Source organism: Oncorhynchus masou, chromosome 10, assembly GCF_036934945.1.
Source record: "Oncorhynchus masou masou isolate Uvic2021 chromosome 10, UVic_Omas_1.1, whole genome shotgun sequence".
Taxonomy (NCBI): domain Eukaryota; kingdom Metazoa; phylum Chordata; class Actinopteri; order Salmoniformes; family Salmonidae; genus Oncorhynchus; species Oncorhynchus masou.
In genome coordinates this window covers 13774893-13788681 of record NC_088221.1, presented here as the reverse complement: position 1 = coordinate 13788681, position 13789 = coordinate 13774893, and the positions used below count along the sequence as shown (strand labels likewise).

The 13789-nt window shown below is 45.8% G+C and overlaps 1 protein-coding gene across 7 annotated transcripts in view; it reads left to right on the top strand.

Moving 5' to 3' along the window:
* LOC135547177 (RNA-binding motif, single-stranded-interacting protein 1-like) overlaps positions 1 to 13789 on the top strand; it is a 70158-nt gene that overhangs the window by 44354 nt on the left and 12015 nt on the right. For all 7 annotated transcript variants that reach the window (XM_064975934.1, XM_064975929.1, XM_064975930.1 and 4 more), the window contains exons 5-9: positions 10839 to 10996; positions 11997 to 12076; positions 12728 to 12843; positions 13136 to 13185; positions 13267 to 13354. In XM_064975934.1, the coding sequence (XP_064832006.1) occupies positions 10839 to 10996; positions 11997 to 12076; positions 12728 to 12843; positions 13136 to 13185; positions 13267 to 13354 (492 nt within the window). The remainder of the gene's footprint in view (positions 1 to 10838; positions 10997 to 11996; positions 12077 to 12727; positions 12844 to 13135; positions 13186 to 13266; positions 13355 to 13789) is intronic.

Genomic DNA, 13789 nt, shown 5'->3' with positions numbered 1-13789 from the left:
CTATTTAGTGTAGCGTACAAGACAGGGAATAGGGTGCCATTTGAGACTCAAGCAGTGTGTATTTTATAAAGGAGGCTCATCTCGTCTGCTCAGAGGGCTTAATTACGCTAGCCTTTCCAAAGCCGCCACCGGCCAACCGGACTTTCAGGCAAAACCAACCAAGGCACAAATTGTTGGGAAATATACTTTCCCGTGTCCTCTCTCTACATCCAAAGATGATAGATGTAAATGTAAAACAACAGGCTTCCAGGTTTAGAAAGTCTTAAATGGGTTCAAGTACAGCCTGGCACTGAGACAAGTTTGATCGCCTTGGCTTTCGGCAAGACAGGTGAAGGCCGGGCTGCTTTTTGACACAGTGCCGAATATTCATGTCTCACAGACTTTTCCGTAATTACTGGGAAATCATGTGCTTGCATAAACATATTTTCCAGTTTATAGTGTGAAGAAGTAAAGTGTATATATTAAATGAGCCATTAGTTTCTCTTTCAAGCTTCTGGAAGTATAGCTGTGGAAATTTGGAAGGAAAAAAGGGTAAAAGTAACGTGAAACTATGAATAAGACAAGGTGGTGAGATGGACCTTAGTTTGAGAAGCATGAGTCATGAGCCTTGCATTTTGTGTGTAACCGATCTAGCTTGGTGCAGCAGTACTCCCTGAAGTCGCACCAGTTTGTGCCACTTTAAAAAGGCCTGACTAACTAGACTGCCTGTAATGAAAGGGCTATAATCAGGGTACGTGTAGCCAGTTTGCCCTGTTATAGAATGTCCTTTGAAAGTCTCATGTGTCCGGTGGACTGAGCTCAGTGAGGCTGCCACAGTTTTGAGGCCAGTTTCTGGTGGGAGTCAATTGGGCAGAGATTTCACATTGTTGGTCTTCAAAGGGGCAGCAGGCCCCTGTAATAACTTTGAACAATGTAGTTTACATTCTTGGACAGAAGAAAGGGAAGTAAATAATTGGAGGTTGTCGTGGCAACTCCGCCAGTTAAATTGGGGGGGGGAATCAGGCCTGAAAAGTCTGAACAAGAATCCTAGAAAAGATATTCCCCCGTGAATCTCTGCGGCTTCTTGACATCCCTCCGTGCACCTGTTTCACTTTTAATTCAAATAAAGCTGTTTTGTAGGGCATCCCTAAGTTTAATATAGGCATTGTTCAAGGTAAAGGCCATTAAAAAGTCCGAGCCTTTTCAGTTAAATGTTTTCTCATTATTACAAGGGCTTGCTTGGGCTTAGTGGACACTCCAAACAAACGGCCATTTTTCCTGAAAGTGTTTTTTTCTCTGCCTGGGCACCATTCAAAAGGCATTCACTCATTCTTATTTCAAAGGCAGGTGGGTGGAAAGTCAGCATAAGGGTTTCCTGTTGAAAATGTTCTCCTAATGTTATTCCCATGGATGATTCACACTTAGATTGGTTCCTTTTCCTCGATGCATGCATACTTATATTCTCACATGGCGTCGGAGAAGAAGGCAGACGTGTTACGTGTCCCCAACCAATTGTTGTCACGGTTCATGAATCCACTGCCTCCGTCTCTCTTTCTCGCTCTCTCTCTCTCTCTCTCTCTCTCTCTCTCCAGTGTTTGTGTGGGCGTGGTTTCCCAATCTCGGCCTGATTGTCTGCGCCAGCTGGAACCACTTATCTTCCCTTTATATGTTCTGTTACCAGTGTTTCTTGTTGTCAGATCGTTGTTTCTTCTCTGAGGTTGTGTCGTGTGTCCGTGCTCTTCTCTTGTGTGGATTATCTGCTGTGCTCCTTCCTACTCATCTGGACACACTCCCTGGTTTTCTCAGCACGTTATGATCGGAAGATGCGCCCGAGTTCCTGGGTCGGATTCCTTCTGAGTACAGTCTGTCTGTCATGTTGCTGCTGTGAACTACATTCATTAAAACCATCGTTGCTTGCATCTTGCATCCGCCTCTGTGTTGTAACAGAACGATCTGACCAGACCATGGATGCAGCGAGTTCAACGAGTCTGACCGAATTCCTTTCCCGCAGTATCACGAGAATGGATCAACAAGAGGAGAACATCTCCAGCACAGGTCGTGCAGTACAAGCCCTTTCGACGCAGGTATCCCAGCTGACCCAACAATTGCAACATCTGAGGGGTTCCGCTGCGCCACCTACACCGGCAGTTCAACCCGCCCCGCCAGAGCCGGATTCCCAGCTAGAGCCACGGCTACCGACACCAGAGGGTTATTCAGGTGATCCTGACTATTGCAGAGCCTTTCTTACGAGATGTTCCATGCATTTCTCGTTGCAGCCACGGACCTTCAACCGTGAACAGTCTAAGGTAGCATTCGTACTCACACTGCTATCAGGCAAAGCGTCTCTCTGGGGAACGGCGGTGTGGGCGAACCAGGACCCATGCTGCACCTCTTTCCAGACACTCTCCGAGGAGATGAGAAGGGTCTTCGATCGGGCCGTGGCGGGTAGGGAGACGGCCAGACTACTCGCTGACCTTCGCCAAGGAGACCATTCAGTATCGGAATACTCCATCCAATTCCGCACTCTGGCCGCTGAGTGTCAGTGGAACGAGGAGGCGCAGTGGGACATGTTCCTGCATGGGCTGGAGGATCGGATCCAGAAGGAGATTTATGTTCTGGACCTTCCCAGGAGTTTAAATGGACTAGTGGAACTAGCCCTGAGGGTCGACGCTCGTCTGAGTCGTATTGGCCGCCGAGCATGCCCTAACAGACCGTATAACGACACGGAGGGCTGGCATGCCAGCGTCGGGAACACGGCCAGTTCAGCCTCCGCTCACGAACCCATGCAGCTGGGGAGAGCTCGCTGCATCCCCAGAGCAACGGTCAAACGGAGAGGGCCAACCAAGATTTGGAGAGAGTGTTGCGATGTTTGGTTTCTAAGAATCCCTCTTCCTGGAGTCAACAACTCTCTATGGTTGAGTACGCTCACAATTCGTTGCCAGTGGCAGCCACGGGTCTCTCTCCGTTTGAGTGTAGTTTAGGTTACCAGCCACCTATCTTTCCCAGTACGGAGTCCGAGGTCACTGTTCCCTCCGCTCACGCTTTCATCCAGAGGTGCCGTCACGCATGGAGCAGAGCCCGTGAGACTCTTCTCTGGGTGGGGGCGCGCACCAAGGCTAAGGCCGATCGCCACCGGTCGAAGCCTCCGGTATACGTCGTTGGCCAAAGAGTGTGGCTTTCTACTAAGAACATTCCACTCCGATCCGTTTCGAACAAGCTTGCCCCCAAATTTATCGGCCCGTTCAGAGTCACCAGGATCATTAGTCCGGTGGCGGTCCGGCTCAAGCTTCCTCCGGCGTATAGGAGAATTCATCCTACCTTTCATGTGTCTAAGATAAAACCTGTGTTTCAGGCACGCATTAACCCGCCGGTCCCGGTTCCCCCGCCGCCACGACTTGTTGATGGGGAGACCACCTTTTCTGTCAATCGTATTTTGGACTCTAGAAGGAGGGGACGCGGATTCCAGTACCTGGTGGACTGGGAGGGTTACGGCCCGGAGGAGAGAAGTTGGGTACCTGCTAGGGACATTCTGGATCACTCCCTTATCGATGATTTCAATCGACAGGTAAATTCGCCTGGGAACGCCAAGAGGCGTTCCTAGGGGGGGGGGTATTGTCACGGTTCATGAATCCACTGCCTCCGTCTCTCTTTCTCGCTCTCTCTCTCTCTCTCTCTCTCTCTCCAGTGTTTGTGTGGGCGTGGTTTCCCAATCTCGGCCTGATTGTCTGCGCCAGCTGGAACCACTTATCTTCCCTTTATATGTTCTGTTACCAGTGTTTCTTGTTGTCAGATCGTTGTTTCTTCTCTGAGGTTGTGTCGTGTGTCCGTGCTCTTCTCTTGTGTGGATTATCTGCTGTGCTCCTTCCTACTCATCTGGACACACTCCCCTGGTTTTCTCAGCACGTTATGATCGGAAGATGCGCCCGAGTTCCTGGGTCGGATTCCTTCTGAGTACAGTCTGTCTGTCATGTTGCTGCTGTGAACTACATTCATTAAAACCATCGTTGCTTGCATCTTGCATCCGCCTCTGTGTTGTAACAATTGTGTTTTTTGGTTTGTTTATTTGCGTTGTTTGTAACTTATCTTTTTACTTATTTTGTACATAATGTTGCCGCTACCGTCTCTTATGACCAAAAATAACTTCTGGACATCAGGACTGCGATTACTCACCACGGACTGGCAGTATCCTTTTTTCCTTTAACGAGTCTGACGAGGCGAACAATATACTGCTTTCTCGGGAACAGGCCCAGATCCCTGTGATTTACGTGAAGAGGAGGTTGGAGGAAAAGGGGCCAAAGGGCGGGCCTTCTGAGAATTCATATGCGATCAAATAAACCCCCACTTCCTTCCATTCTGCTAGCAAACGTGCAATCTTTGGAGAATAAAATCGATGACCGACACGGAAGATTAAACTACCAACAGGACATTCAAACTGTAATATTTTATGTTTCACGGAGTCGTGGCTGAACGACGACACTGGTCGGTTATAGGCTGTACTGGCAGGATAGAACAGCGGCGTCTGGTAAGACAATAGGCGACGGACTATTGTAAATAACAGCTGTTGCACGATATCTAAGGAAGAGTATTTCATGATCAGTTGTAGACCAATTATCTACCTAGAGAGTTTATCTGTATTTTTCCTAGCTGTTTACATACCACCAGCATTGACTGAGGTGTTTTCTGCCATAAGCAAACAAGAAAATGCTCACCCAGAGGTAGCGCTCATAGTAGCCGGGGACTTTAATTCAGGGAAACTTAAATCTGTTTTACTAAATTTCTATCAGTATGTTAAAATGTGCAACCAGAGGGGGAAAAAACTCTGGACCACCTTTACTCCACACACAGAGATGCATACAAAGCTCTCCCTCGCCCTCCTTTTTTCTAATCTGACCATAATTCTATCCTCCTGATTCCTGCTTACAAGCAAAACTTAAAGCAGGAAGCACCAGTGACTAGATCAATAAAAAAGTGCTCAGATGATGCAGATGCTAAGCTACAGGACTGTTTTAATAGCACAGATTAGAATATGTTCCGGGATTCCTCCGATGGCATTGAGGAGGACACCACATCAGTCATTGGCTTCATCAATAAGTGCATCGATGATGTCATCCCTTGGATTACCATGGATTACAGGCAACATCCGCACTGAGGTAAAGGCAAGAGCTGCCGCTTTCAAAGAGCGGGTCTCTAACCCGGAAGCTTATAAGAAGTCTCGTTATGCCCTCTGACGAACCATCAAACAGGCAAAGTGTCAATACAGGACTAAGATCGAATCGTACTACACCAGCTCTTGACACTCGTCAGATGTGGCAGGGCTTGCAAACTATTACAGACTACAAAGTGAAGCACAGTAGAGAGCTGCCCAGTGACACAAGCCTACCAGATGAGCTAAACTACTTCTATACTCGCTTCGAGGAAAATAACACTGAAACATGCATGAGAGCACCAGCTGTTCCGGAAGGCTGTGATCACGCTCTCTGCAGCCAATGTGAAAAAGACCTTTAAATAGGTGTCTTCACTGAAATGTTCAACCTCTACCTGTCCGAGTCTGTAATACCAACATGTTTTAAGCAGACCACCATAGTGCCTGTGCCCAAGAACACTAAGGTAACCTGCCTAAATGACTACCGACCCGTAGCACTCTCGTCTGTAGCCATGAAGTGCTTTAAAGGCGGGTCATGGCTCACATCAACACCATTATCCCAGAAACCCTAGAACCACTGCAATTTGCATACCACCCCAACAGATCCACAGATGATGCAATCTCTATTGCACTCCACACTGCCCTTTCCCACCTGGACAAAAGGAACACCTATGTGAGAATGCTATTAATTGACTACAGCTCAGAGTTTAATACCATAGTGCCCTGAAAGATCATCAATAAACTAAGGACACTGGGACTAAACACCTCCCTCTGCAACTGGATCCTGGACTTCCTGATGGGCCACCCCCAGGTGGTAAGGGTAGGTAACAACACATCCCCCACACTGATCCTCAACACAGGGGCCCCTCAGGGGTGCGTGCTCAGTCCCCTCCTGTACTCCCTGTTCACTCATGACTGCACGGTCAGGCACGACTCCAACACTATCATTATGTTTTCCGATGACACAACAGTGGTGGGCCTGATCACTGACAATGTTGAGACAGCCTATAGGGAGGTCAGAGACCTGGCCGTGTGGTGCCAGGACAACAACCACTCCCTCAACGTGATCAAGACAAGGGAGATGATTGTGGACTACAGGAAAAAGAGGACCAAGCACGCCCCCATTCTCATCTACGGGGCTGCAGTGGAGCAGGTTGAGAGCTTCAAGTTCCTTGGTGTCTACATCACCAACAAACTAACATGGTCCTAGCACACCAAGACAATTGTGAACAGGGCATACAAAACCTATTCCCCCTCAGGAGACTTAAAAGATTTGGCATGGGTCCTCAGATCCTCAAATGGTTCTACAGCTGCACCGTCGAGAGCATCCTGACTGGTTGCATCACTGCCCCCCCACCCTCTTTTACAGCACTGCTACTCTGTTGTTATCATCTATGCATAGTCACTTTAATAACTCTACCTACATGTACATGTTACCTCAACTAACAAGTGCCCTCGCACATTGACTCGATACCGGTACACCCCTGTATATAGTCTCGCTATTGTTATTTTACTGCTGCTCTTGAATTACTTGTTACTTTTATTTCTTATTCTTATCCATATTTTTTTTAAACTGCATTGTTGGTTAGGGGCTTGTAAGTAAGCATTTCACTGTAAGGTCTACACCTGTTGTAGTCGGCGCATGTGACGAATACAATTTGATTTGACATTCTAACATGTTGCAGAAAGGTATATCTGTCACGATCGTTGTATGAAGCGGACCAAAATGCAGCGTGGTATGTGTTCATGATGATTTTTTAATAAAGGAAAGCACTGAACACTGAATACAAACTATACAAAAAACAAATAAACAAAATAACGACCGTGAAGGTATAATGACAACTGTGCTGACACAAGCAACTAACATAGACAATCACCCACAAACAAACAGTGAAACCCAGGCTACCTAAGTATGATTCTCAATCAGAGACAACTAATGACACCTGCCTCTGATTGAGAACCATACTAGGCTGAAACATAGAAATCCCAAAATCATTAAAAAAAAACAGACTGCCCACCCCAACTCACGCCCTGACCATACTAAATAACGACAAAACAAAGGAAATAAAGGTCAGAACGTGACAATATCATATATCAATAGCATTGGCGGATACAAATAACATCCTTAATAATATGTGCATAAACTTGTTTTGGATTGACTAGTAAACATCCTCTTGTGTTGATGGATGAGGAAGATCTACTTCACTACTTATTTTGGACATAAACAGATGACCGTAGTAATAACCCTGTGCCCTAAGCACACCATTTGGAGGGACTCCCTCTCAGGCTAGACAAGCAAACACTCCCCTCCACCCCACCCCCCATCAGCCCGCCACTGGCCCTCGGTGAGCACGCCTCGGTCACATGACTGCTAATGACTGTTTTGCTGTTGACCCCATTCACGGCTGCACAAACAGATGTCTTATCTCGCTGCCAAATTTTGGTTCCTGCATTTTAAGAGCCGCTCCACACGCACAGGAAGGCTTTCTTCTCTCTAATTTCTCTCAGATGATGACGGAATTAGGAGTTAGCCGGGGTTTATACTAAGAGAACTCCTATTCGGGATGACTCACGGGTAAACCATGTGGAAATTATCCGACACTCAACCCCTTCCTTTGATCCATTGACTATATTACTAGTCAAATTTCCTGTGGAATACAGGTTGCGTGTTGACTATTCCCTAATTCCTATGTTTTAACACATAATGTAGGCAGCCTGCTATCTGAATGGATCTACGTGGCCTATTCGATATTACATCTCTAAAGCCCATTTAATTGGATGAACACTTCACCATTACCCTTTAGATAAGGAAGTCTTTTTGAGCTTGAATATAACGTGTGTGTGTGTGTGTGTGTGTGTTGTTTGGTTTTGATTATCCTTGTGGGGACCAGAAGTCCTCAAACGGATAGCAAAACAAGGAAAATTCGGACAAGTGGGGACATTTCGCCGGGTCACCACAAGGAACAAGTTTTTTTTTAGGCTTTGGGGTTAGGTTTAGCGTTAGAATCAGGGTTAGGGGTTATGTTTAGGGTTAGGTTTAGTTTTAGGATTAGGGTTTTAGGCTTAAGGTTAGGTTTAGGGTTAAGGGTTAGGGAATTAGGATTTTGAATGGGACATTTTTTTGGGGTCCCCACAAGGATAGTAAAACAAAGGTGTGTTTGTGTGGTGAACAGGGAGGAGTGTTGCTGACCCCTCTTTCCATTCCAGAGAGCTCTTTAGAGTTATTAGAGCAGCACACACACACACACACACACACACACACACACACACTCTGAGCCCTGGTGCTGCTGAGTGCTGAAACACACTCCTCCCTTTCGCCGAGCCATCGATCTCACCTTTACCTCCTCACCAACCCCTCTGATTCAACACATGTTCTGGATGCGGCTTTGCTCTGCTGTTCTTTTCTGTGTGAGGCCAAATTCATTGTTCCTAAATAGTTGGATGTTGTTTTTTCTGTCGGCGTATTACTTTAGTGTTCGGCTGGGCTCTGAATACAGCAGGACGCTGATGAATATTAATGGGGAGAGGCTGCTCCCCGGGTACCCGTAACTGTGTCTTATGTTTCTGCTGATGCTATTGAAATACAGGAAGAAATCAGCTGATGTGGGTCTCAACCAGCCGTGGGCTGCATGCAAATCACTACTCATCACTATTCATGGTGACCCTTTATTAGCGAAAAACACAGGAAGACAAAGATGGCAAAGCGGGAGAAAGACATCATGGCCAGGGTTAAACCCAATCACGGTAGTCAGATGGGTCTCGGAGTGTGCATTCAAAATGGAACCCTATTCCCCATCTTCTTTTAGCAACGCTGGTGTATTTAAACGGAACAGTCCACGGGAAGCCAGAAGTGAAATCAAATTTAATTTCAACTTACTGTGCCAGTGGGCTGGACTGTCGGTCCTTAAAACAGGGGGAATTTAAGACAAACTATCTCAAGGAGTGGTCACCAATGCAATCTCCAAGACATTCCTCATCGAACACCAAACATTTCTGTGAAGAACTCAACGATAAAGCCTTTCGCGCTGTCGGAGGTAGGTGCACTTGATTTAGCAGCCATAGCGCGGGGAAGGCATAAGTGTTCCCATTTGGAACCATTTCATATGTCTGAAGGTAGAACTCCACCTACAAGGCAGGCCCAGAGAGCAAATCACGTGCAACTATAAGGCCTGCCGCTGGACAATCAGATGGCTCAGATCACCGTGCCTGTACAGTTTCCTCGAGCCATAGACTCTGTAAAAAGAAACCTTGAACGCACAACAAAGTTGATGCTGTAAGACTTCCAAACTTGTAAAACCTCGACTACAGAGAGACAGCTAATACAGAAAAGAGCTGTCGTTTTTTTTATGAGTAAGCGTACGTTTAAATTGTTATTCAGCACTTCCCAAACGTTGTTCAACATTTTTATAAGCCATAAAATGCCTTCTCCCTACTTCCATTTGCGGTATAACCAGCACTGCAGCTGCAATGAATAAGCACAGCAAAGTGTTCCGATAAGCTTGCATTGTTATTATTAGCGGTTTGTGTCTTTTTTTAATATTGAGGAATATTTTACTTTCTCTGCTCATAGGAGTAACAACATGAATTGGTGCATGAGGCAAAGATAATGCCGTTCGACTTGTTTCACCATCACCTGGAAGACGGTGTCCCCTGTTTCTCAGCGGAGGGAGGGTGAGTCGGATGAGAGACAGCCTCGCCGCTGTTCCCTCCCTCCCCTCAGACTGACCATCAGATGCAGGCCATCAGTCCAGTAACAAACAAAAAAATCTAATTACTATGCTCAGTCAGCTATGCCTCACAAGTAATACAACAAATGATCAATTACCAGTGATTATATACCACTTTTTTTTAAATATATATATATATAATTTCAAAATGGTCTGAGAACAACATCATTGGCAGGGCAATTCAAGCGTAGCCAATATGCAGTGATAATGTATTGGGCCTATAAATTACTGCACAAACCTCATTGCTACAGTACTGTTTTTAATTGGTTAATGTTGCATAGGCTTACGTTTTTTTTTAAGTCATGTTTAAAAAAAAAAATTATAATAATAATCTGAGTGGTAGATCTCGGCACTTTGAGTCCGAAAGTGACCTTGACTCACCAAAAGGTTGGTGTGACCACCGCTCTAAAGGAAAGTATTATTAAACAGACTTTCCAAACGTGGGTCTGTTGTCAACCCACTTACTCTCTGCTTACCATGTCAAAAATAAGTCACCCACAAGTTATTCCTTGTTTGTGCACATACAGTATGGCACACGTACAGGATTGAGGTAAGCAGAGAGAAATGGAACGTCTGTTTATGAATAATATTAATAATAACTTCTGGCTTCCCACAATTGCGTGCAAGGCTAGTGTAAATACACCAGCGTTGCTAAAAGCAGCTACCTATTTCCTCTACAGCGCACTACTTTTTGAGCCCTATGGGCCCTGGTCAAAAGTAGTGCGCTGAAAGCAATAGGGTGCAATTTAGGACTCAGACAGGGAGAAGGAATTATTCATGGGATATGACTGTGTAAGCAGTTCTGGTGACCTCTGGATAAACTACGTTGAAACAGAATCCAAAATCCTCCCTCACAACTGCCGTGCCTGAAACTGAAATGAATGCCAATAAAGAGATTTGAGTTGGAAATATTGAGATGTTGGTGTTTTTCCAGGTGTGTGGTGGTCATTAACACCTTTGAATGTGTCCTGTCTTTTATCACCACTCAGCAACAAGAACAAGACCCCACCAACCTGTATATCTCCAACCTGCCGCTGTCGATGGACGAGCAGGAGCTGGAAAACATGCTGAAACCGTTTGGGCAAGTCATCTCTACCCGGATACTGAGGGACTCCAATGGAGCCAGTAGAGGAGTGGGCTTTGCAAGGTCAGCCTCTGGCATACTGTGCTCAAAATGAACTTATTCTATTTGATTCTATTCTAAATGACCACGTACTGTAGTTGTAGAATGAACAGGAGTCACAACCCCACATTCCTGATTTTTTAAAATTTTTATCCACATGACAGAAATTGATAGCGTGAGTTTGTGCTATTATGCCAACTCCTTGTCACTCCTTGTTATGCAAATGTATGTTGGGCTTGGCAAGGCCAGCAATGGAGTTTACAAGTGCACAAACAGATCTGAGATCAGGCTTAACATTTATATCACATAATCAAAATACCCAACAATACATGGCTTCCCACTGGGCATAGACGTCAATTCAATTTATATTCTACGTTGGTTCGTTGTAATTTCATTGAAATGACGTGGAAACACGTTGATTCAACCAGTGTGTGCCCATTGGATTGACTATAGCGGCAGCCCATTTGTTTGCAATAAAGTGTTATTGTATTTCCACTTATTTTAATACAGTTTTTCACAAGAGAGGTTGAGTGAACACAGTGTGGTTAGCTGTTGATCCTAGGGGACGACAAAGGTTTAATGCAAGGGCTCTGGTGGCGCGGGAGAGAGAGAGAACGTTAGAGAAAGAAAGGGAACAAAGGGAGAGAGCATGCATTCTGTTGAAAAGGGCGTAATTATAGTGTTAATCGGGGCCTCCTCCTTTCAAGCTCGCATAACAGGACACCAGGCCAATCTAAAAGGGTTTGATTGACAAATTAGCAACATAGGATCATAGGAATGTCTGTCTATGAGAGGGTGTGTTGTCAAGTCCCTTTACGACATCACTAACCTCAAGTGCACTCTAAGACCTGTCAACCGAGATGAAAGTCCAGTATATTGATGTTTAAAATAAACCACATTTTATGGAAACGCCTGCATTTGTGTTCACTCTTAATTAAACATAAAGCAGTGTAAGATGCCACCATGTGATTCTGCAGTATATATCGTGGATTTGATTTAACTTCATTTAACCTGCATATTTCAGGATGGAGTCGACAGATAAGTGTGATGCCGTTATCTCTCACTTCAACGGGAAGTTTATTAAGACACCACCTGGAGTTCCTGGTAAGAGACCGATTTCTACAAATCTGTTATTTTCGCTCTTTGAGCAGCAGCACTGCTCTCAAGGGTTCGCTCTTTTATTAAATAGCTTCAAATTACAGTAAATGGTGGATTGCCTGTCGGTTCATTGGGATGAGAACCAAGACATTGAGTCGTCAGGCAGCGAGGGGTCAAGCATGGTAATACAGCGAGGGGTCAAACTGATAGTACTGGGTATGTGTGTGGTGATGGCCCCCATAGGGCCCCATAGACCCAACGTTATAAGGCCCCCATAGACCCAGCACTAAGAGGCAGAGTGCAGAGCTGCCTTGTGTGGCCAGAGAGCTGCCTGCCTTCTTTCCCACTCTAAGCTATTTAATTGGATTATTTGACTCAAATCGTGTCCTCTGGCCCTGCTGCCTTTAGGAGAGGACGGGGATTACAGGGCCGCAGCTGCCAAATGTGATGTCTGTGTTTCCCAGCCGGGCGTCTTAAAGCCCACTCCCAAGCTCAGCAAGAGCTGGCCGCCTGATTGACAGTACAGTAAGCAATGCAGACAGCACCGTGCATACTATGGTAGCGTTTGTGAAGCCCCTCTCTCTCTCTCTCTCTGCCTTTGTTCCCTTTCGCTCTCTCTCTCTCTCTCTCTCTCTCGCTCCCCCTCTCTCTCTCCAGCGCCACCGGAGCCCTTGCTGTGCAAGTTTGCTGACGGCGGGCAGAAAAAGAGGCAAAGCCAGAATAAATTTGTGCAAAACAGCCGCGCGTGGGCTCGAGACGGCGATGCTAGACTGGTGAGTGCTGCTGCCCTTTCGTTTCAGCATGCATTTTGGATGGAGTGTGAATTGCTGTACATGGAGGAGCACATCTATCGCGGGCATTCTGGCTCCAGTTTTAATGAACATGCGTCAAGGTTACATTTTATACCAAAAACGGACAGATTTACGAAGTGTAAATACAGTAGTTAGTCCACAGGTGTCAAGGGGAGATGTGTTTGTGTGTGTAGGTTGCCTCAGGGTATGGGTTAGCTCCTCTCATTAGGTTAGCACGTCTCATTTTAGCTCCTGTTATTTTGTATGTCCCCAGGCTGGAATGACCCTCACGTACGACCCCACCACAGCTGCTATGCAAAATGGGTAAGAAGAGCCACTGCAACAAATCCATAGTGTTCCTATTATCTTGTAGGACTTTATAAGCAGTTGAACTTCCTTCTACAGATTTTATGTGTCACCGTACAGCATCGGAAACAGGATGATCTCTCAAACGTCCATGTCTCCATATATCTCCCCTCTCTCCACGTACCAGGTTGGCATCTACCTCATTCAATTTCAATGGATAGATGGGTTTGCATGACTTTGAATAGCGTTACTATTATATACACCCATAATACACATTTTCTGTAACTGACCAGGTATTTATGAACCTTTTATGACACTTGGGAGTGTTCTCCTTGGAGGATTGTGGTTCGGGATGTGAGAGGTCACTATGGCCTTTCTCAGAGCTATGTTTGTGTGTGTGTGTGTGTGTGTGTGTGTGTGTGTGTGTGTGTGTGTGTGTGTGTGTGTGTGTGTGTGTGTGTGTGTGTGTGTGTATAAATTCAGTGCAAGAGAGTCAGTGCAAATAGTCCGGGTAGCCATTTGATTAACTGTTCAGCAGTCTTATGGCTTGGGGGTAGAAGCTGTTCAGGAGCCTTTTGGTCCCAGACTTGGCACTCCGGGCACTGCTTGCCGTGCTGTAGCA